General features: G+C 37.3%; 7 protein-coding genes across 10 annotated transcripts; 2 read left to right on the top strand and 5 right to left on the bottom strand.

The window, feature by feature from the left end:
• Positions 1-262: 262 nt before the first annotated feature.
• LOC105274717 (RAC-gamma serine/threonine-protein kinase) lies at positions 263-4440 on the bottom strand. The gene is made up of 7 exons (XM_011331053.3): positions 4329-4440; positions 3345-3612; positions 3024-3261; positions 2703-2900; positions 2318-2588; positions 1999-2235; positions 263-1885 (listed from the first exon to the last, which is right to left on the bottom strand). The coding sequence occupies exons 1-7, from the start codon at positions 4438-4440 to the stop codon at positions 1545-1547; spliced, it is 1665 nt and encodes a 554-aa protein (XP_011329355.1). The 3' UTR covers positions 263-1544.
• A 789-nt stretch (positions 4441-5229) lies between these two features.
• On the top strand, positions 5230-7319 carry LOC105274715 (26S proteasome regulatory subunit 10B). 2 transcript variants are annotated; one of them, XM_011331051.3, is made up of 7 exons: positions 5230-5326; positions 5539-5618; positions 5697-5736; positions 5863-5999; positions 6088-6460; positions 6531-6794; positions 6891-7319. In XM_011331051.3, exons 1-7 carry the CDS (start codon positions 5230-5232, stop codon positions 7079-7081), a joined length of 1182 nt encoding a protein of 393 aa, XP_011329353.1. In that variant the 3' UTR covers positions 7082-7319. The 2 variants fall into 2 exon arrangements, with proteins under 2 accessions (XP_011329353.1, XP_026829175.1); XM_026973374.1 differs by lacking the exon at positions 5230-5326 and adding an exon at positions 5370-5388.
• On the bottom strand, positions 7307-9649 carry LOC105274716 (tRNA (guanine-N(7)-)-methyltransferase non-catalytic subunit wdr4). The gene has a single exon (XM_011331052.3). The coding sequence runs from the start codon at positions 8552-8554 to the stop codon at positions 7385-7387; it is 1170 nt and encodes a 389-aa protein (XP_011329354.1). The 5' UTR covers positions 8555-9649; the 3' UTR covers positions 7307-7384.
• Positions 9650-9777: 128 nt separating this feature from the next.
• On the bottom strand, positions 9778-12567 carry LOC105274714 (mitochondrial 2-oxoglutarate/malate carrier protein). 2 transcript variants are annotated; one of them, XM_011331050.3, is made up of 6 exons: positions 12443-12567; positions 11563-11778; positions 11326-11456; positions 11072-11242; positions 10870-10969; positions 9778-10778 (listed from the first exon to the last, which is right to left on the bottom strand). In XM_011331050.3, exons 1-6 carry the CDS (start codon positions 12463-12465, stop codon positions 10577-10579), a joined length of 843 nt encoding a protein of 280 aa, XP_011329352.1. In that variant the 5' UTR covers positions 12466-12567; the 3' UTR covers positions 9778-10576. The 2 variants fall into 2 exon arrangements, with proteins under 2 accessions (XP_011329352.1, XP_011329351.1); XM_011331049.3 differs by having other exon boundaries at positions 12232-12557.
• A 231-nt stretch (positions 12568-12798) lies between these two features.
• On the top strand, positions 12799-14250 carry LOC105274712 (COP9 signalosome complex subunit 9). Of its 2 annotated transcripts, none has more exons than XM_011331047.3 (4): positions 12799-12954; positions 13049-13167; positions 13325-13394; positions 13695-14250. In XM_011331047.3, the coding sequence occupies exons 2-4, from the start codon at positions 13099-13101 to the stop codon at positions 13730-13732; spliced, it is 177 nt and encodes a 58-aa protein (XP_011329349.1). In that variant the 5' UTR covers positions 12799-12954; positions 13049-13098; the 3' UTR covers positions 13733-14250. The 2 variants fall into 2 exon arrangements, with proteins under 2 accessions (XP_011329349.1, XP_011329348.1); XM_011331046.3 differs by having other exon boundaries at positions 12808-12966.
• Positions 14251-14320: 70 nt separating this feature from the next.
• Positions 14321-19128, bottom strand: LOC105274713 (transcription factor Dp-1). The gene is made up of 11 exons (XM_011331048.3): positions 18736-19128; positions 17241-17359; positions 16922-16988; positions 16752-16849; positions 16479-16678; positions 16177-16339; positions 15690-16051; positions 15519-15601; positions 15345-15428; positions 14997-15263; positions 14321-14898 (listed from the first exon to the last, which is right to left on the bottom strand). Exons 1-10 carry the CDS (start codon positions 18782-18784, stop codon positions 15031-15033), a joined length of 1458 nt encoding a protein of 485 aa, XP_011329350.1. The 5' UTR covers positions 18785-19128; the 3' UTR covers positions 14321-14898; positions 14997-15030.
• Positions 19129-21351: 2223 nt separating this feature from the next.
• Positions 21352-23006, bottom strand: LOC105274711 (pre-mRNA-splicing factor Slu7-like). The gene is given in 3 exon segments (XM_026973373.1): positions 21352-21656; positions 21659-22912; positions 22915-23006. Coding segments are annotated over 3 exon segments (1518 nt in total). The 5' UTR covers positions 22999-23006; the 3' UTR covers positions 21352-21476.
• Between the last annotated feature and the right edge of the window lie 921 nt (positions 23007-23927).

Below are 23927 nucleotides of genomic sequence, written 5' to 3'. Positions count from 1 at the left end.
ATCTTGTGCTGATGTTAAAATCCAGCAGATTCTGGTTTTTTACGATTAATAAATAATTCATGTAATCATTGTATAAGTATTTTGTCATTTTATGAAATTATCATTTTCACATGAGAATTATATTTAAAATCAATTTTTTGAAATGTCTAAAAACAGATTACAGATCCTGATATGGAAATAAAAATATAATAAAATCAAATTGACACGTAAAGCATGTACGAAATATATGCAATCTAGAAAACCTTGTTAAATTTTATTCAAATTTTTTTCATTATTAAAAAGTTCATTTTATATCTTATTTAATATGAAAGTACATAACTATAATTGTATTGGAGCAAAACCGCACGTAAAATTTACAAATTTAGATTATACTGGGTAATTATGGAATCGAATACCTCACGAGCTTTACGTTGATAATGATTCAGTGATAAACCAATTGTAGCGATGATGTGGAGATAATAGTTTTTTTTACTTTATAAATACTTTTTACACGCACAGTTCATATATGTGCAATAAGCTCTATCGCTTTGGCTCCATCAATAGGTGTGTTAATTACATTTTAATATTTTAGAAATTTCCATAGAGAGAGAGAAAGGGAGAGATTAGGCAGAAAATATTTAAGCCACAAATTGCCTTTACACAACTCTTATCTTTCCAAGCAATTCTAAAAATAGTCGAATAATCGTTTCCAGGAAACTTGAAACTTAATGCGCCTCAAGATTTTTCGAATACTCGCACATCTCCAATTACGACCAGTCAAGTAATAACGATATCCTCATAAAGCTAAAAAAGTGTTCTCAAATTTACACAATAATTCAATTAAAGCTGATATTTTACTACAATTCTACTTTCACAATGGACAAAGTATTTTTCTTTCTTTTTTTCTGTTGGCTCTTGACCAGTTGTGATTTTTTTTTTACTTTGGCATCTGCCGTAACGGTCATTTATTGAATTAAAAAAAAAGATCAGGAACTGCCCCTCCATAAATAAGATAATAAACAGTGACAAGTAAACTTGGAAAGTATCAAGAGTAACTCTTGTTAAACGAAAGATTATAATTACAATTATCGCGCACGCGCGCGTCCCTCGACAAGAAAATCCTTCAATATTCACAATAGATATATCCCAAGGACTTGTTCAGTTAATTCGATTCAATTAAGAACATAATTTAATCCCTGTCATATTCCTTCGAATCTATTCAGCAAGTATTAATCATACTATCTCAATCTAATCTTATAGTATACATTTTGCCATATACAATTTTAATGAATAGTTATGTGTATAGGTGTTATATGCGCGCACACACTTATACGCATAAATCTAATCTGCCGTTGGAGATATGTGACAATCTCTTAAGATGCGTAAAAAAAGCATCATGAAGAAAGGTAAATCGATCGATCTGCCTATTGAGAAAATTTAAGCTTTCAAGCTTTGCAGACAATCGTCAGTTAAATACCGTAATCGAATGTTTTTGCTTGGAGTTTTTTTTTCATGCATTAAATCACACATCTCGTTATATTAATTAAGCAAGACACTTTACACTGTCAGTGATTAATAGAAACAATGGAAGAAGTTGCTGCAGAATGACTTTCTTGGTATGAAAATTGCGGGAAATGTTCTTGTTCTTCGGCTATAGAATTCAGACCCCCTCCACTACCTAAACAGCCTTGATCGGGGGGTGTGAGTTCAACACTTTCGCCGGTAAATTCACTATCAAAATATCGAGTGTCAATATCTGAAGTCACTTGCGGCTTGAACGGTGGGGGGATCTTCTTCTGAACGAGATCTGTCCAATTGATACACGAGAAAAATGCGTGGTTCATGATGTCTTTTGCGTCATTGGGTCCACCGCCTAATCTTCTGCTTGGATCCTTTATTAACAAACCTGCAAAGAACGATACGTGGAAGTCGATTGTCAAGAATCGATGCGTGCCGCCGGTTTTGAAACTCGAGGGTACACACTGTATGTCGGTAATCACTTAGGTTAAAGACACTCACCGCCAAGCATGTCTCTCGCTTCATTACTAATCGTCCTAGGAAATCTTACTTCTTCCAATAAAATAAGCGTAAACAGCTTTTCGTGATCTCTGTTATAAAAAGGTAATCGACCGCACATCATCTCATACATAACTACACCCACGCCCCACCAGTCCACAGCACGCCCGTAATCGTTATCCTCGAGTACCTCTGGTGCAAGATACTCCGGTGTTCCGCAAAATGTCTTTGTTGTCCTTCCTGCATCACGCAATTACATCAAGATTAACGGATGTCGCGTCGATATTAGTTAGCCTTTCCATCATTTACGAACGATACGAACCATACGTAATGTCCTCTTTGCACAAGCCGAAATCAGCAATTTTTATGTGCCCATCCTTGTCCAAAAGGAGATTTTCCAGTTTTAGGTCACGGTATATAATACCTTGCGAGTGCAAGTAACCCAGAGCTGATATAATCTCTGCGCCGTAAAATCGAGTGCGGTCTTCACCAAATACCCGTGATCGGCTCAAGTGAAAAAACAATTCACCGCCATTTACATATTCCATAACGAAGCAGAGTCGGTCCGCCGTTTGAAAACTGTATTTCAAGGACTGGAAATGTACAAATACGTTAATTGTAATGCGCGATAAGGACAGATTTAATTCTAAGTTAAATTAATTTGCACGAATTATGCACGATATTAATTTTACATATAGTTAACGTACAATTAAAAAGGGATGATTGGTGGTACGTAATACTCTGTTCTCGGTAAGTGTATGTGCCACTTCATCTTTGCGAATGATGACCTCCTTTCTCAAAATTTTGATAGCGTATAAATGTCCCGTCGCTTTTTCTCTACATAAAATTACCTTTCCAAACGTTCCCTTTCCCAAAACTTTTAAGAATTCAAAATTTTCGAGCGTCTGAAACACAACATGTATATAAATAACATATCCATGAACAAAAGAATGAAAAAAAAGTTTTTAAAATTCTCCTTTTATTAAGATGTTTTCTAAAAATACTGTAAGATAATCTACAAAACTTACTACTTTCTTTTTGCCAGTGCTTTTACTACTTGAAGTTCCCTGGACACTGAATTTTGCCGATAATTCATCAATACTACCGCCGTCTATATCTGTAGATACAACACCTAAGGAACTACAGGAATCGGATCTAGCACCTCCTGACGATTCCATATCGACGTCCTCCGAAGAGGAAGATTGTTGCATCTGAGGGTGTTCTTGTTGCTGGTGCTCTTCACTTGCTAACCTATCAGCTACATATCTGCAATCAAATATCATAGGTGATGTCATGCTTACCGTTATGCGGTTCCATATTCTGAAGTTAGGATTGTGATCGAATCGAACCTGATTGCTGCTACCCAGTCTTCCCTTTCTTGTTCAGTTTCTACATGAAATGTCCTTTCGATTACAGTCGTCCACTGGAGGCCTCGGATAACAAACGTGTATGGTTTAGGTCTATCCACTGACATTATTTGGCACCCACGCACTGTAAAGTTATTTAACGGCTGGGCCGACGCAGCCATTTGTGGATCAGGCTTTGCCTTAAATCCAACCAGTGTACCATCATCTCTCAAAACAAAATACCTGGACCTCCAGTTCTTAATGTGTTCACCTACAAATAGATCATGTTTTAATTTTATAAAGGTCCAAAAATATACGAAAGAAAATAACGTTCAACGGAACATTTTGCAATGAAAAAATCAATTCTACCCGACTTCCAACATACGTCAAGTTTCAAACTTTTATCTCTACAACTCTACGCATACTCAGATTACTACCTAAAGTTTATATAAGGCTAACATAAACTGCATACATATGCAAATAACGTGTACAATATAAAACAAAAACATAATTTTTGGTATTTCCGTTACATCTAACAAATGTGTCTACACGATTATCTAGAAAAAGTCTTAATGGACATTGGACATTATTCATTTTCTCCAATGCGTGCTACGAGATGTAACGTAGCGGTCGCGCGATGTGAGACAAAAGTATGCGAGTGAACTTGTTAGTTGCGCGTCATGCGAACGTGATGCGAGACTCGAGCAACTTATTTCTCCCGTCGGAGCGAGCAATCTCGCGCGATAAGCGGAATGATGGGTGCACGCTCTCGGGCGCGTTTGAGGTTCGGGTGCTCCTACGCATCGGCGTCGACGAGGACACCTCGACGACGAACCAACCACGCGCACTCGTGTCACTTGGTGTCGCGCGTGACATACGCTCGTGCGGAACGAGGCAAGAGGAAAGCGTGTCGCAACTGGTAAGCTCGTAAGCTCTATCGCTAGCAGTCCGCGCGAAACGCAACATTGCGAATAGCATTGACAGTACCGCGTTTTTGGAGCCAGCCCTCCTTGACGATGCGCTGGCCGCCACCGCCACCGCTGCCGCCACCGCTGCCGCTGCCGCCGGACGCTGCGACGTTCATCGCTGCGTCCCCCATCACACGTTCGTCGCTGCGCGCTTGACAATGTACCACCGACTCTCCGAGTTCCGTTCTGTACTGGGACTTCCACAAAAATCACAGACAACACGCAGTAGCGGGAGTGGTGCGCGTATAGAAACTTGAGTAATCATAGATACGCGTGTGGCAGATAATGCATATGTACACAGTGACTGTCGACGTGATCACGCTGAATCGAGAGCCGTCAGGCGCGGCGCGATGATCGCTCCGACATGCGGATGCGTTTTCATGAAGGAATTAACTCGGGCTGCAAGTTGATTGGCCACACATTTCTCGGATCGAGATCTCGGATCGATTTCTAGCATCGTGGATGGACACAAAGCTTTACGCGAATTATGAAAAAAAGAAAACAATTATATTTTGTTGCATACACTACTTCACACTGATTATTGTACATAAAGTCGTTAATTTCAATTATTATAATTGAATAATTAATATTGATTAATTAAATATTCGACGTGGAAGATTATTATTTCTGACTTTGATGCACGACGTTCAATGTCCAATAGAAAACCTTGTTTTCTAGGAACCCCAACAAATGATAAATGTTTATCAGATAACGAATGACAATGTAAATTTTAAATAAAAAGAAATAATGTGAATTTAATTATTATTTAATCTGTTATGTATGTCAGGCAGCTCGCAATGTGCGTCAGTAGCATAGATTAAATTTGTCCTTCCGATTCTACTCCTTTCGAATTTCTGACGCACATCTCGCTTATCTTTGTCTATTTATTCGATGACAGTTATACAGCAAAATAAGTAAGAATGGCGGTCACCATGGATTCTGTCAGAGAAAAAGCCCTTCAGGATTATCGAAAAAAGCTCTTAGAACACAAGGAAGTCGAATCACGTCTTAAAGAAAGTAAGACACTTTCATCGAAATTCTAAATTCTGTCCAAGTTACATTCACGATATATTCTGGAGGTTCATAACCTTACTACTTCTACCTTAAGCTTATCATCTTTTCAGTTTTATATTTAAATAAGCTGTCCTTACAGTATTAATGTATTCGTATTTCATTATATTATAACAATTTATAAAAAAAAATATAAAATATGATTTTTTCTTTTCTAGTGAGAGAACATCTCAAAGATCTGACAAAGCAATATGACAAATCTGAGAATGACTTGAAAGCATTACAGAGTGTTGGACAGGTATATTCACTTCTGTCATCAAAATAATAAATGCTAACTTATGATTTTATTTTGTTTCATGATTATTTCAATTTATAGATCGTTGGAGAAGTGCTGAAACAACTTACTGAAGAAAAATGTAAGTTGTATAAACAATGGTCTATATGATGAACAATGTTTTTGTTGCATTTAGCTCTACAAATAATTATTTTAAACTTTATTTCAATAAAACAAAAATAAAAGATAAACATATTTATTTTTACAGTCATAGTAAAAGCAACAAATGGTCCACGTTATGTTGTTGGGTGTCGACGTCAACTAGATAAGAACAAACTAAAATCAGGGACCAGAGTTGCTCTGGACATGACAACTCTTACGATTATGCGTTACTTGCCACGTGAGGTAAAAATTTGTTAATTAATATTTCAATATGAGGAAGAAAGCCTTTAATTTTGCTTGAAGATTAATAAACATTTCTCTTGTTTCCTAGGTTGACCCATTAGTTTATAACATGTCTCACGAAGATCCCGGGGACGTGACATATTCTGCAATTGGTGGTTTGAGCGAGCAGATACGCGAACTACGCGAGGTCATAGAATTACCATTATTGAATCCTGAACTTTTTCAAAGAGTTGGTATTACCCCTCCCAAGGGATGTCTGCTGTATGGTCCTCCAGGTACTGGAAAGACGCTATTGGCAAGAGCTGTTGCCAGTCAATTAGATGCGAATTTCTTAAAAGTTGTCTCCAGCGCTATCGTCGACAAGTATATCGGAGAATCAGCCAGACTGATTAGAGAGATGTTTAATTATGCTCGTGATCACCAACCTTGTATAATATTTATGGACGAAATCGATGCTATCGGTGGGTATGCAATGTTTATAAGAAGCGAGTGAAACTGCACGAGTACACTAATATTTATTTCTGTGCATAGGCGGCCGTAGATTTTCGGAAGGAACGAGCGCTGACAGAGAGATCCAGCGAACTTTGATGGAATTGTTGAATCAGATGGACGGATTCGATTCCTTGGGTCAAGTTAAGATGATAATGGCTACGAATAGACCCGATACTTTGGACCCTGCATTATTACGGCCGGGAAGGTTGGACAGAAAGATTGAGATACCGCTGCCCAATGAACAAGCTCGCTTAGAAATCTTGAAGATCCATGCCTTGCCGATCGCCAAACACGGTGAAATCGGTAAGAATTTTGCACCTTCGATATATTTTACTCTACCAATATTTAGCATATAAATATCTTTAACTAAATAATTAAAAATTATTTATTAAATTGTAGATTACGAGGCCGTGGTCAAACTCTCGGATGGATTCAACGGTGCTGACTTGAGAAACGTGTGCACGGAGGCTGGTCTGTTCGCGATACGATTAGAGAGAGAATACGTGATACAGGAAGATTTTATGAAAGCCGTCAGGAAGGTTTCTGACAATAAGAAACTTGAATCCAAATTAGATTATAAGCCTGTATAACTTGATATTCTTTGCTATATTCTATATTCTAAAAGTGACAGTAAATGTCTATTTAATTTCTCTAACGGTCCACGTCGGATCATTCGGAGTATCGCTTGGCTATATTTCTTGATGAGGTCTCTTCTATAAAAGTTAGCTCAGCATTAACCTTAATAAATTTGTACGATACGATAACATTAGTACAATGCGAGATGACTGAGGTAAAATAAATGTACACTTTCCTTTGTGTTTAACATTATTATAAATGTTTATTTCGCACTTGTCGAATGTTAGTTGGAACATTTGTAAGAATGTTATTATATATTAGTCTGTGCTACTTGCGAGACGAATCTTCTTTTTTTCTAGATATTCCTGCACATTGTCGTACTTTCTCTTATATAAAATTGGAAACAGATTCTGCTTGGCAACTGTATTTTCCAGGGTTTCCCACAACTTATTCAGTCGCTCTATCGTGTAATTTAGGCTATTACGAGTTACAAAGCTATCATTTTCGAATTTATATACTCGTAGTCCTATATCTGTTAACACCCACAAATCTTGTTTGTGCAGAAGACATTCCACGGGTTCAGCTTCTACAGTCACGGAGTCCAAATAATTTACGTGCAATCGCGTGTCTTTGTTACTAATAATGGTATAAGTTAATAGTATTTTGCTGCTATAAAAGCTTATTACAATCAAAGATTCCAGTTTACTAAGGCAGGACACCCTCAAGTGTTTAACAGGCAATATATCCACAGATTCCTCGTAATGATAGTCTTGAAGATCTTGATTGAACTTCTCGATATCGTGCTTCGATATCTTGTCGCGGAAATTTATAGACCTCAGTTCAATTCCGCGCTCGTAGTCCCATAAATTAAGGATGCCGTCACCGCCGCACGACAACAGGATGCTCTTGTCGTGAGGCAATTCCGAGATGTTGGTCACAAATTTTTCATGTCCCAGACAGTAGGACATGATATTGTAGCAGTTTGGGAACATGGACACCCGAATCTTCTCATCCCTGTCGGTGGTCAGGATGTACCTCATGTCGCATGTGATGAGTACGTCAAGAAGCATCGACAAGTGGCCCAAGAGTAGAACTCCAGCCTCTGTCGGAGAACTAGTTGAGAATAGATAGGCATCACCAGCCTTGTCCGCGACGACGATGTCGTTACTCGGTGAAAACTTCACCTTGCTTGCAGCTCTGGCGAGTTCTCGATTTGACAGAAGCTTCGGCGAGTCCCTTCCCTCGTACAAGCACAACTGCTTGCGATTCGTGCAGACTGCAAAGTATCTTCCATCCTCGGAGAACGTCACAGACGTTATCGCGTGATACGCCTCGATGTCCACATTATTGTGCACGTCGATCTTTTTACTCGACTCAGGCAGGTCAGGCAAAACAATAATGTGTTCAGTGTCGTTGTCAGTGTTGTATATTATCACGCGTTCGTTATTGCACAAGACTATGCGTGACTCGTGTACAGAAAAGCTCATAGTTACGGAACTCACATAAAGAGTTTGAACTTTTGGAATACTTATCTGTACCAATGAACGCTTTTAATAACGTACAATGTTTGCAGTGTATGTATTAATATAACTTAATCTTACTCTTGTGCTTGACTGAGTGACAGAAACGCACTATCACGTGTATACATAACCTAATCCGAATAAATGACCAAAATACACCATGGAGAAGAAACTAAACAGAAGAGAATACAAGTTTTTCATCCAGTTATAAAAAGAAGAAATCATTCTTATCGACATTACCGAGAGCATTGAAATTACCGACAACTTGCACAATATTGTAATTCTTATTATTACTTACATAAATATTATATAAAATATTATTTTTCCTGGTGGAACAAAATTCTTCTGGAATTATTATTTATTACGTCTATCCGATCAGATAGACGATAAATTAAAAATGCATTTTGCAAAAATGCAAAAAAATATGAAATGAAAGTGCTATGTTCCATTTAAAAAATTCAACTTACAATCTGAATAGCCAATTTCCGCAGTCAATATCGGAAGTTAAAAATATCACTATTGAATACAGCGTACTCAATTTACTCACGGAAATTTTCGGGATTTTTGCTAAAAAGCATTTCTTTGCCTTTTAAAAGGGATGTATGAGTAGTCTGAGACATCCTATATTAGGTAGTTCTTCCGGGACAGGAAGACTCTCGCGGGAGATTTTTTGTAGGGCCATGTAGAGCTTTGTACAGAGTACGGACAGTCTTCCTGATTGCGAAAAGTATAATTATTACGCGCGGTTTGTTTTGTTACGTTACTGTACTTTTGGAAATACATATATGAAAAAAATAGTCGCCTAAATATCACCAGGCGTTTCTGTACTACTCCTGCCGACCCTTAATGAAATGATTACACAAAACGTGACATGAACGTGTCATGTTCCAATAGAAAAATTCAATATTTAACGTATACGTCTTTTACACCTGCACTATTCGTACAAATGAAGTTTAACTGAAACGTCCCTGAATATTATTATCATAATTTCACGATACTTGTAAACAACAAAATGGAGATAAGATATCATACAAAATGCAAAACAGATAATAAAAATTTGTAAATGAAATATTTCTCAATCTGTTAATCCAGAGCTTAAAAAACTAAAATATCGCACAAATTATTTACGTTTAAAAAATATATATGTTCCTTTATTATTATAAAATATTCCATATATTAATAATGTACAATTTTTGATGACACATTTTCTATTAATATTACATTACTTGGACATATTCATACAATTTTTACTATTAATAATAGCTAATAATAGCAACATACGTCATATGAGCAAAAAGAAAAGATGGCGCAATATCGGAAGTGTATCAATAAAATAAAAATCCGATCAATATCGGAAATAACAATACATAAAATTAATTAAAATGACATACATATATACGAGACTAGAGTCCGTATCAGACGAGCTGTACCTTAGTACTTGTAACATGTAAACTCTCTACAAGTTAACAATAAAATACCTTGATACGTTGCATAGTAAATTGCTATAGCTGTAATTCCAAAGCATAGAAACACAATTTACTTATATATATTGCAATGGAAAATATCAATAACAATACACAATAATATATAAATGTGGTTTTGTTTCGATTATAACGTAAAATGTCCCTCAGAAGTAAAAGCTTGCAAAGTATATACGCATACGTACGTGTATTGTAATACTTATTGTGTCATAAACTGAAAATTCTAGATAATGATTTGGCTGAAAAGTCCATGCGGATTCTCTTAGCGAACTTCAAATGCAAAACTTTGTATTATGAATTAATACAAAGTTGCGCACGAACATTTCAGTCCATGTGTATGTACAGAGTGGTGATATATTGTAACTGTGCACAATAATCTTTGATGGTAAACATGCTACAAAAATGGCTTATTACAAAAATAAAGTTCTCAAAAATGAACGCGATAAATAGTATAAAACAAGACATCTGAATTACCCGATCATTAATGAGAGTTCTTAGCAAACTGTTATTATGCCAGATATGTTTTATAAGAGGCGGTCATTTGTTCCAGGAAAATGAATGTCAGGACCGTGTGCGGTCCCAAACGTGCGTAATACGGGAAGAATCCTTTCCACAATGCAAACAATCCTTCGTTTCTTATAACTTTAGTTAAGACATCAATCGCGCCCGTAAATTCTGGTTTACCATTTATTGTTTTCATGTTTTGGATTCTACAAGAAAAATAATTGCCATAAATTTATATCCTCAATTAAAGGCGCTGAACAAATGAAATTTTAAATGTACTATAATTCTATGACATACCTCGTTTTAGCTATATCCACAGGCATAGAGGCAGCAGTGGTAACTAAACCGGAAATCATAGAACTGGCAAAGTGCAGTAAAATATTTTCTTCAAAATATCCTAGTTTAAAGAAAAAAAACATGATATAACAAATACATAAATAACAGCTCCAACATGATTCTGTTTAAACGCCTCTGATGGTTGTATCATATTTCTATGTACCTGTATCTAGTAATGCCTGCTTTGCCTGAGAGTATGACGCTAACTGTGCCGCATTTACAACCATAGCGCGTCCCATAGTGGGAATGGCACCGCGCCATAATGTAAAGAGACCTTCTTCTCTAATTATACGGAATAATGCATCGAACACATTTTTATAATTGCGCCTATCAGCTGAAAATATGGAAAATACATTTACGATAAGCAACACACAACACAAGGAATATATATATATATATATATATATAAAAACTTACCAATGGGCAGTCTGCCATCTGCTGTCATTCTAATTAAAGCTACTTCAGCAGGTGTACCTACAAATGCTCCTACACAACCAGCTGTCATACCAAGTAGAGCCTTTACGAGAAAACTTGGTTGGGAATCTTTTCTGCACAGGGAAAATATAGTTTTGTAATACATTTACCTCAATACAATTCGTACATGTAAATGTAAACGTATATAGTAGTTATACAAAATCCTCAGGTCAAACTTACGAGGTAAGTTCTATAAGCCAAGTATATATGCCAAGCCTAGTGGTCGTATATGTGGCTTGTCGCATCAAGCCAGCAGACAAGCCTGAGTATAATGCCAAAACACCTTCATTTTTGAGAATCGCTGATGTAACGTTCAACGTTGATGTCTTTGTACCACTTAACTGCATGCGATTTTTTATTAAATCTAATGGTTGTACAAAGCAGGTTGCTGCCATTCTACAATTAAATATATATTATATTTAACAACTACATTATACCTTTTCTTTATTTTACTTTTACATAAAATTTTACTTTTATCATAATAAAAAATTTCATAAACTCTATCACAAGAAGTTGCTGGTCCAAGGTTACAGCTATTTATAGCTTGTTAAGTTAAGTATATATATATGTAGATACACATATATACATATTACATCATTATAAATCAACCATTATCTTTTTTTATTTACAAAATTATGTCAAATAATTCCATTTTCCGGATAAAATCTGGATAATTTTGCTATTCCGTCTTCTAACTCGGGAATTGCGAAACAGTCTTACGACATTGCAATTATACAGCAATTTGCACTTATTCTCTAAGAACGTAGTTTCACGATAATTCCATCGCAATATTGTATATTGAAGATAAATATCGTAAAATTTTTAAATAAAAAAACAGGAGGTACAAACCCAGAAGTGCCACCAATGAGGAACTTGATACCGTTTGGCACAGTTTTTTGGTTACTCATTTTGGTATAATTTTATTAAACCGATAATTTGTTGAATCCTGCCGGCTATATTGTAATCGTACTCGTTGTTTGCTTTGGTATAAAATAGTTTATAACAATCACGGAAGGATATAACTAAGAAAAACTAAAAAGTGGTCTCTCGGAGGACCTACTTTGTGCCGGATTCACTCTGCATGTGACCACAGGGATTGTTGGAATTCGGTCGGAAGTCGGAATTATGTATTCGCGGATACCCTTTGGACTGTCAACGTCATATGTTATCAGCTGATACGAAATATGAAAATAGCACACGAGCTCCATCTCAGATTTTGCAAATTCTCAAATATCGACTTCAGTTGACCACCTGAAGCAAGCAGGAGACATAAAATCCCTAGATTCCGCACTGCCGACGATTAGCTCCGGTACATAATATCCCTTTTAGATTCTGAGTTTTTAAATTCATGATTTGAGGTTAGGAGGGTGCAGTCCGGTTGCTGCTACAAATGCTTCAAGACACTTTCTATCCTTCTTCTTATTTGAAAGAAGAAAAAGGATAGATAGTGTTCCGTAGTATTCGCAGTGCTAACTGATTACAGCCTGCGTCAGTTTATTTTCTAAACGTCAAAAATCGTATACTCAATCTCTCATTAACTATTGTTTCATTATTTTTCCTGATAAATCTTCTGTACGTAAGACTGTATGTAGTTCATGTGATATTATTATTGACTTTAGTTCAAGTGCCTTGTTATCAAGCAGACAATGCAATTCTTTTATTGTAGGTCAGTTACGGGAGAATAATTACGTGCTAGATAAATTAATATATCTCATCATGAAGCCCACGCTTGTAGCCGATGAAATGTTTCCCGAGGGAGCTGGTCCTTACGTTGAACTGGAGGAGGTATAAATATTGTTTTCTTTTAGAGATTCAAAACAATTTCGATGTCAAGGTTATTGTCAACATTAAATCGCCTCAGCGTTAAACTTACGCTCCACAAATCCATAACGCATTTTGCTTTCCGGATTACGTTTCCATAATATACATTAATGTTTTTTAGGTTGGAGGCAGTAGATTGTTAGTGGATCTCACAACGAGCGAAAAGGCTGTTCATTCTGAATTTTTCAATGGTACAACACAAATTCCTTTATCTTTTCAGTAAATATTGTAATACAGGATTTCCGTGATTAATTTCTGTACAATTCCATAGAAAATCAAGAATTCTTTTTCTGCAGTTAATAAAAATATAGTCCAATGTTTTTTGATATCGTATATCATTATTTTATTTTTTAATATTTACTAGTTTAATATAGCGATCTGAATTTCTATATAATCTTTTAAAGATCAAGGAGAATGTATCATTTCCATAAATAATAATCAATGTTAACAGAATATACAGGTAGTTTATTGAAATAATTGTTTTGTTTCAGAGTTTGATGATCTCTATGATGATGATGATTTGGATTGAAGCGTTCCTAAGGAGTTAAACTACGCAGTGCTTTGTTTTATAGATTGTAATTAACTTATCATTGATGCATAACTTGTTCTTGTAAATTCATGCAAAATGTGATTGTAACATATAAAGAATGAATGAACATCATATGTCATTTGGTTGTGTTCAGCAGAAAATAGCATCACGTTAATCCATGTGTTGTCTCAATAAATCATCAATTTGAAAATACAAATACTCTCCTTAGATTATGCTTACTTGCACAATAGACTCGATAAAATTTGACTTGCAAAGTGTCTAAGATATTGGCATAATTTTAGCAACTCTTGCGACATTCTCTTTCAACATACTTTTAGTAAATGTCAGAGATAAAAAAAAAGTGTTTAAGACGCATAAGAGCACATGTTGATCGTAAAGTTGTATTTTCTGTTGAACGCAGCCGTGAATGTATCATGCATTTATGTATATGTATATATATTATAGATATGAAAAATGTTTAATTTCTGAAGTTTGCCGTATAAAACTACTGCAAACCCTTACATAGCGTCGTTATTTAATACATATCCTTTCCTTTCAAAAGACTAACCACAAACTACAAACTTCATATTATAACATTATTACAATTTATTTGTATTTTTTTAATTTGAGTCAGATGTGTGGCTGCATCTATCATACGTCTTTTACTGCGTACCACAGACAATTATTATAAACGTGCCATAAGAAAATGAGTACTGGTCAATATGTCTTGTACACATAATATAATAATATTGATACTGTAAGATTATAATTTATAATACATAGACGCTAGTCATATAAACTTGCATGACGATGCACAATTAAAATATAGCACCCCATTATTTCAGTCATTCTGCATTTGTTTACTCTGTAATCACTCCACGCCCGCACGTGCATCGAACTATTTTGCTTGATACGAAAAAAGAGCCGCTTAAACTTGCCCATTCACTCGGCCCAATTAAGTGCTACTTCTTCTCCTTGGCCCCAATCAACACCGTTTTTCCCATTCTCATCATCATTCTCATTCAATAGATTTACTTTCAGCTCACGATAAGACCTCGTATCCTTGCTCGATGTATGTTAGAAATTGGCGACCGGGGTAAAGACAACAGTTGGCAACAGCGGCGATATTATTAACGTTGACATCGCTGGTGACAGTGGCGAGTATCCTGAAATTCATAGACCCAAACCTTCGAAAGTTCGTCCCATCAATTGTAACTTAAATGGAGACACATATAATACGTCACGTAGTACGTAACATACGAACCCTGAGTCTAGCCTGTGAAGAGTTATTCGGGGTGCTAGTTAACTTCAAGATCACTGTCAGCTTGATCATCCTGATCGCTGTCATCCTCTTCGTCCTCTTCTTCTGAATAGTACTGGGAGGGTGGAGATAAGGGATCCTCCGACAATGAAGTATGCGATGACGAAGGTGGCCGTGAGCCCTCCAATTTTATATCTAGATCCTCCATCGATGTACTTGGACCGGGGATAGTTACTGGAATAAACTTTTCTAAGTCCCCTGTTGCCAATTCTGCAACGAACGTTGATCTTTAGACACGATTGTACTAGAATACAAATTTATACATGAAAAGTAAGTTACTAAATAACGTACGTTCCACATATTTCTCCAATGATTTTGGAACCATTAACTTTGCCTTTCGTAAATTTTCCTCAGTGCATTCTCCTTTTTCTAGTCCTAAAAGAAAATTTGATATTTTTTAATGTAGCTTCAGCTGGAGTAGCAAACCAAAGTAGCGAATATATTCTTGATATAAAAAACAAATACCAAAAGCTAGACCCATTTGTTTTAGAACCTCGATATCGTCATGAATCTCAAACTTATCATTAAAATTAAACAGGTACTCAGTTCTGCAAAGAAAAAAATTTGTTAACTCCACCATTTTTATGTGTGTGTAATGTCTGCTAACTTAACTCGCATGATTAATCGAGAACGTACTTGTCATTTGAAATGCTGCAATCTATGACAGTCTTTTTACTGGTATTCACAATGAGGAATGGCAGCTGTATGGCAGAATTGGGCTTCGGTGGCCCGCGAAGATTCTCGTTTAACCGATTGCGCTCGACTAAGTTCTTAAAAGAAATGTGAGACAAGATAAGCTGATGCAACTGCTGTGTTTTAGCCTTGATTCTCTCGATCTTCTTCTTCTTATCTTTCTCTAATGCTACACATTCCTGCAATGAATTAGTTGGCAATCCAAGCCACCTAATCTCTTTTTTCTCTTTGGAAATGATATTCATCGCCATTAAGACGTTTAGAGCATCGTACACGCGTCTTCTGATATTTTTCTGATCATATTGCTGCAAAGACGGTGACGTATAGTACTATATATATATATATATATAGTGAATTGGGAAACGGAGAGAGAGAGAGAGAGAGAGAAATTCCTTTGTCTATAATTAATATACAAATAGCGAATAAATACCTGATCTGTTAAAGAATTTATATGAGCGGGATTAGTGAATTCACCGACCAACTCGTCTGCTACCTCATTATAAGAAGTAGTGCCTTTCTTCTTTACTTTCTCGCAGACCTTCATTGAGAAATGTCTCAGTCCTTTACCAACCTTTTCCGTTTTTCTTCGTTTACTACAAAATAATGTATACATGTAGACTTCGTATCTCAGTGTATAGTGTAGATATCGCGAGACTATATGAGAAGCAAAGATTCTCTCTTTGTCCTTTCTACATATAATAAAAATGCAAGTGATTAAAGATGATATATTACTCGGGCAGAAAATCGCCACTTTCAACGTCCTGCCTTTTCCTGGATCCAGTATGATCTAAAATCGGGCTGATAAATGTTTTTCCAGAAGCATCTTTAATGATTTGAGATGTATTAGATTGTTGTTGTTGTTGCTGCTGCTGCTGCTGCTGTTGCTGTTGTTGTTGCTGCTGCTGTTGTACAATAACCTGCTTTATGTCGTTCTAAAGTAAAAGATGTTTTAAATTTGCCCACGATAAAGATCCTGCTGTTACATTTGTCCAAAGTCACACTTACCATTTGTGCAGAGGTCAGCTGTATAGTCTTGGTCATCACTGGCTCCCCTGCTTTTGATGTTGCCACTTTAGTATTTTGCAAAGGTATTGTTACTAATCCTATAATAGCATGTTTGTATTAAGAGCATCTTCGTGCATGTGAATAAAAGCAATATGTCAAAATATACTCACTCTGACCAAGTGTAGATGGACTTTGTAGACTGATAGTCCTAAGAACTTGCGCATTCGATGGCAAAACCTAGTTACAAGAACATATACATGATATCTGTGAACATCTAATACCAAGTGCCTTATTACCTTAAGAAAAATCCACTAAAAATATTTTGTGTCAATATACCTTTAAAAATATGATATATATTATTCAAGAAAGATTTCCTTAAAGAAGTTCCGTAAAGAGACATTACAACATAGAACAGGCACAGTGTATAACCTCTGTGTTAATCCAATATTATAATTGTTGCAGATAAGTATATACAATTGAGACAAATACCTGTGATTCTTGATTAGGAGCTTTAAACACTTTAAGGCCACCTGTATTTGTTGTGCTAACAATACCACTTAATACTTTATTAGGTGTACTTTGCACTACTTTTATCATTTGTGGGTGTCCTGCAATGAATTTGATTCATTTGTAATTGCTGCTTTTTATTTTTTATTTCTAGTTAGAATATTATAAAACTTGTTCCTTTAGCAAAGACAAATCTCATCTAACAGCAATGAAATGGAATCTTCAGATATTAATGTAGCATATAATATTAATGGTTCATATAGTAGCAGATAAAACCTTTGTAAATATAGTCACAATATTAGAAATACAAAAAATAAATTGAGAATCAATTATACATAATCAATTATATACCCTAAATATTAAGTTATGTAAACTTTATGCAATATGTTTTAAGATACATGTAGAAAATGCAGTCAAGATTATTCACAAGTTAATCATTTAATTACTCTTGTTAAATTACAATTTGCATGCTAATAAACAGTTTTGTATCAAAGTTTATGCCATTTTCAGTTTCTATACATCGAGCAATTACAGATTTTATCTTTCAGTAGATTTAAAAAGTCGTACATCATACAGTTTTTCAAGCTTTATATAAATAAATATAAATAAAATAAAATCAATCAATATTGATAAGATCGTTTTTACATGCATCAATGATATTTAATCATCAGTATTCAAATTTAAGAATTATCCCGCACAGTTGACATCATGTCAATTGTACTAAAGAAGAACAGAACGTGTTTCCCCAAGCTGAAAGTGTTCAACAATATTTAATACTGAAAAGCTGGTACATATAGTAGAAAAGTATATCTTCACATATGCATGAATGATATATTATAGACAAAACTGGATCTCTAATCTAGCCAACTGTAAAACCAACAGCTCGTCTTTGTAGCATTACAGTGAACGTAACGAAATTTGAGCCAGGTAAGTTTCCGGAATCAAGACTACCCCAAAGCGTATGATTTTAAAAAATAGCAACAAATGACTTCTTATGCAATCTCGCTGGTGTCGCATTTTATCAGAGAAGACCATAATAACTAATGACTAGCAAAAGAGAGACATGGTTGCAACAAAGTGCAAAGCCGCCTATCTCTCGACGTGATAAAACTTGTTCTCGCTACTGATCGCGTGCCTCGCGCATGAACACACGACACAATCGACACTGCAGCAAAGTTGCAATATCAAAAGTGGGGGCGGACGAGGCTGATCGGTAAAATTTCGCTGAAACAGGCGGACGGTGTTTTTGTCTGGCTGGAAGCCCGATCGGGTCGGGAGAAAGCGTGCGTAAATTCGCGGCCAGCGACGATTTCCGGCAATCAGGACGCGGCAGGAAGGTGGAGGGCGTTCGTGCTCGAGGACACGCGGTGGCAGCCGAATTTTCCTCGGCATTGAAGAGCCAACGGAGACGAGGGAGATGCGACCAGGGTCACGCGTGTGCCGACGGTGCGTTGGCGCGCTCCGCGAATCCACTTACCATGAGCGTCTTGTATTACGAAGTTCATCGTTTTATTTTGCTGTGTCATGTCCGGCGTTATTGGGCCGTCAATCGGCTGAGGAGGATTCCGCGGATGAACCGTGCACAAAAGGAAAATAAAAAGATCATAGGGCTACACTTTGCTCGAATCGTCGGCTCGCCGTATCACCAAAATGGCGACCCCGCATATAAAAGCATTTGCGACGGTGATTTACAGGCTGTCGCACGCTACGTGACCGGTCCGGTCTGTCAGCTGTGGCAATTCGGCGTCTCCTTCACCGCGATCGACCGCGCATAATTCACACGGGCCCCAAATATTCGCGGTCTACCTGCAACCAGTCGACCCCACAGCTTCCGCGTGCACACGGACTGGAAATGAGCTTGGCGGCACGACAAAGCTAAACAGCTGATTGGCCGGCCGCCGGTCACATGGTCGCCCTCGTTCCACGTTTATGCGGCGCCCCTCTCGTGACGCGCGCCGCGCATAGACGCGTATTGCGGACGTGACTTGACCGGAATTGAACGTTAGTGAACTATTTTTTCACTATAGCGATGGTAATTGCAGTTTCGAAAATTCTCTTTATTGCTTGTGCAGAATAAAAAATCCTTTTCCACAAATGAAGTATAGATAGAAAGAAAGTCCGCTCTACAGGACTTTATATTCAAAATGGAAAAAAGTTAAAAACGTGCATTTGTCTTTTCTAACTTTTTTCCATTTTGAATATAAAGTCCTGTAGAGCAGACTTTCTTTCTATCTATACTTCATTTGTGGAAAAGGATTTTTTATTCTGCACAAGCAATAAAGAGAATTGTCGAAACTGCAATTACCATCGCTATCCCATACAGCACAAAAAGTTGAAATAACGTTGCGAAGATGTTACAATGTTGAATAGTAAAATATAAATATTTTTTCAACGTTGAATCTATGTTGATTCTTCTACATTGATTCTGTATGTTGCTACAACATTGAAACAACATATAGATTTTATTAATTAATGGTCAATTTAAAGTTGTCATTCTTCTTATATGTAACAAATAATTCTATTATATTTAGTAATAATTAATTACTAATGTTAAATCAATAGGTTTGTTCTTTTTCGCTGTATTTCTGAACTAGTGCAATAAGTTAGAATGAAAGAAAGTATATTTGTTTCGCTCCAACTTATTGCACTAGTTCAGAAGTGCAGCAAAAAAGAACAATCCTAAGATCTAACAAAGGTTTCTAATTGAATTGCAATGTCTTGTAGACGTTGAATGCAATATCTACAAGACATTGCAATTCAATGGACATTAGACATTTATGCAATATCTTTTCTACGTCGAATCTACATTTTGCGATATTGATGGAACATTGCGATGTTGCTATGCAACGTTTCTGAGATGCTGATTTAACGTTTGTGTGCTGTATGGGTTCTCACCCCACCGGATGAGACGTATTTTTCTAAAAATTCACAAAAATTTACGTCGATCTGACGATCACACGCACTCGTACAACGGCCGTGCGACTTTTTACAATAAATTCTGACGCAACCGATGGAATTTCGCCTTGAACTGCTTTTGACAGGAGTAACTATATATTTTATTATTAATTATTTACTCTTTTCCAAATAACAGAAATACTTTTCTACATTTCTCCAAATAATTTCCAAATGATTACATTTATTTAAAAAAAAACAATTGTCTGCCAACTATACGCCAGAAATGATTTTTGTTAATTATTAATTATCTATTCTTTTCCAAATTATAGAAATGCTTTTCCAAATTTCTCCAAATGATTTCCAAATGATTACAACTATTTATTTGAAAAAAAGAAACAATTGTCTGCCAACTATATGGAGGTCGATGATTGTCGGTGTCGGTAACTAGCGATAGCCAATGGCAAGGACGACCTTGGAGAAAAGCGTAGCTCTCATAGGTTGTCGCTAGTTAACGATACCGACAATCATCGGTAGGCGAGTACAGAATTGCGCTCCAGAGACTTTTCTGTTAGGGTAGTCTACCCTTAGCCAAGGTGTTCCCGCTTTAGGGCGCCGGAAATTCGCCCTTCACCTTCTTCCAATCTGCTGCGAGCATTGCCCGGGAGTAACGCGGCATACATGCCTTCTAGGACGTTTGGAAGTCAGGTTTGCTGGCAGAGCTGACTCGTTTTTAAGGCCTCCACAGACAAAATTCCGTAAGACGTAACGTAAGGATTCGACCAATCGCGTTGCTCGATTCGGCCGTCCGTAACCGTAACGTAAAGGCCCGTCTACATAGGCCGTAACGCCAGACACCAGACGCAGCTCGCAGACGCAAACGCAGCACGATGGTTTCCGAAGGGGACAGTCGTCAGGTGCACGATTGTCCCGAGTTCTTTTTTCAACTTGTTATTTCGTATTTCGTATTTACCTCATTTTTGCAATTGGCCATATCGAACCTGAAAGGGATCGGGTGCCATTAAACACTAAGAAGAAGAAGAAGCAAACGCAGCACAGAGAAAACGCGTTCAGAGGCTTAATTTTAAATAATCCTCAATATTATAATTATCAATAATTCTCAATAATATTATATTATTAATGACTATATTTTTACATAAAACATATCAAATATCATTATATGTCATTATATCATTGTATGTTTTTCGAAAATGGTAGGTTGCGTGAAGTTAGGTCTCCGTATGTTTGAAACTGATTTTCATACTTTTTTACCGTTTCACGCAACGCAGAAAGTTGAAGTTGATTCAACTCGTTGCGTACGGCCGATTAGCGAATGCGTATTATACGCTTTTGTTTCTTCAATCTTCGTTTAGCTGCCTTACTTTGCTTTTCCGATTTATTCTTTGTACGTTCATCTTCAGACGAAGATTCGCTGTTTGACGAGTTTTTGTCGATGTTTAACATATCTGGTGTGTCATCTACCTCTTCTGCTTCAGGCTTGTATATAAAATTTTATTTTGCATGTTATTATTATTTATCGCCTCCACCACTTTCTTCCCAGACTCTCCAGTGCAATATGAATTTTTGATAAAGGAAAAACAACATTTGTAGCCCCATTTTCCGTCCTGCCAATGAGAACTCCAGACCGACGTATGGTTGTTCGGGAAAACGTCTTTTTCGTACTTGGACCTTATTACCTGGCGATCTTGTCCTTTGATTATCTTACCATATCTCGAATATTCGACGTACTGTTCAGTCTGCGCCAATAATAAAGATTTCGGGAGCGCCTCAAGATGCTCCTCGCCTCCGTAACGATCGATTATGCTGTCACGTGCCTTATTCTTCAGCTCGTCGCGTTTCTTGTCGTACTCTTGTTTCAACAACTCTAGTTTCGTAGGTTCAGCCAGCAAATGTACGTCGACTCCCTTTTCGTGCGCTTCCCAGGCAAACAATTGTGCGTTAGCATGCTGCTGAGTATCGCTAGAGAAGCGTACGAAGTTCTCGCCTTTATAGTCCACTTCGCGATCCGTGCCAACATAGGGATTATCTCGCACAGATCTGGTTTTTGGATCGTAATACGTCGAATTCGGGTCTAGATTGCGCAGATACCTGGCGGTGTCTTCTCGAATTCGCAAGTTCCTCACTGTAATACGCTGCTTAGAGTCCACCTTTGTACCAGGCATGTCCACCTCGTCAACATACTTGTCTTTATCCTTGTCGGAATCTTGTTCGTCGTTTTCCTCCTCCGCATTGAGCTTCTGAGCTCGCATTTGTCTCTTGGCCTCCTCTATCTTCTGGTACTCCTCTACTATTGCTCTGTGCTCGGAGGGATCGTAACCAGCCCACCTATCTCTCTTGCCATCATAATCTATCGACAATTCGGGCTGCGTGAACTCGTCTACTGCTATCTTCGAGTTTGTATATTTTGCCCGAACCTTGTGCAGCCTCTCCATGCAGTACTTCCTTTTGTGAGTCATCGCACCACAGTTCTCACAAGCATCCTTGCGATATTTGACCACTACGTTGGAAGTATCAACGCCGCGGTTGTACCATGCATCTATAGAGCTGTATTTCCTCTGCTTCTCAGGTTGTGGCCTCTGATGTTTCAAGGTAGGACCTTGAGCACCGAAGTACCACGGCGTAGCACTGATATACTGCGGAATATGCGGGTTGATATCTTTGCCCTCCTCGTCGACGGCAGCTGGAGCCGTACCAGCCTTCCTCGCCTCTTCCAGTTCTTTCGCCTTTCGCCAATACTCCCTCTGCTCTTCTTCCGTGGCTCATCCTCGAAAGAACTCTTGTTCTTCAAAATACTTGACACGGTTATACTCGCCGATGAATTGGCCATTCTTACTCCTGAAATATCAAACAAACGCAATATTATTTAATGTTGTTTTATTCACTTATGTAGTGATTGATAACATGAAGGTTAGGTTTCTGTTATCTTGAAAACATTTACATAAATAGACTTACTATTTTTCTACTTCTTGTCAAATTTTCGTTCTGAATTAGGACACAGTATCACGGTTTCCTTGCTTATTTATCCTCAACCTCAAAAAAGATTTTTCTACTGGGCTGCGTTCCGATTCCTTACCCAGGTGCACCCGCTATATTGGAGTGAGAAAGATACAAGAATGAGATAAAAAGAGAGGGAGATCACCCTGGCGTGGAATCGGAACGCAGCCCTGCAGAACAACTACAGTACGCTCTCGCAGCATAGGAATATAGAACAATGGGTGCCTTCCGTTTCACGCATGGAACGCATAAAGTGCATAGAAAACCGTTCCGTTTTAGCTAATGCGCGCATTGGTGACACATAAGATTCCCTAGATTCCTCCCACCTCTATCTAGAGACCCTAGAAGTAAGAGACTGGACACTTCGTCTAGTTGGATACAAAATGGCGGATTTAGTCCGTTCTTGTCAGCTGTAGAGAACCTTTAAAGGACCGTCTACAGGACGGTTGTAAGATTGCAAGCAGTAAGAAGTAAGAGTTCCTATTGGTCAGTGTTTGAAATAATCGATTTCAATTGGTCACTTCTTACTGCTTGCAATCTTACAACCGTCCTGTACACAGTCCTTAAGGGCAAGCTGGAGTTGCTAGTGAAAAGTGTTGCCAACTACACACAACATATACAAAAATTAAAGTTGAAATGCATTTTATAAAAATTTGGCAATTTGTACGCACAAAATTGCGGCGGCCACCACTCGGGATAAAATAAAGGAATATAATGAAGCTTTTCGAGGTAACTTTAGAAGCGTAATAAAAGAGAAAAGTA

The sequence above is a fragment of the Ooceraea biroi genome, chromosome 10 (genome assembly GCF_003672135.1).
Source record: "Ooceraea biroi isolate clonal line C1 chromosome 10, Obir_v5.4, whole genome shotgun sequence".
In the NCBI taxonomy this organism is placed as follows: domain Eukaryota; kingdom Metazoa; phylum Arthropoda; class Insecta; order Hymenoptera; family Formicidae; genus Ooceraea; species Ooceraea biroi.
This window is presented reverse-complemented; position numbering and strand designations above follow the sequence as displayed.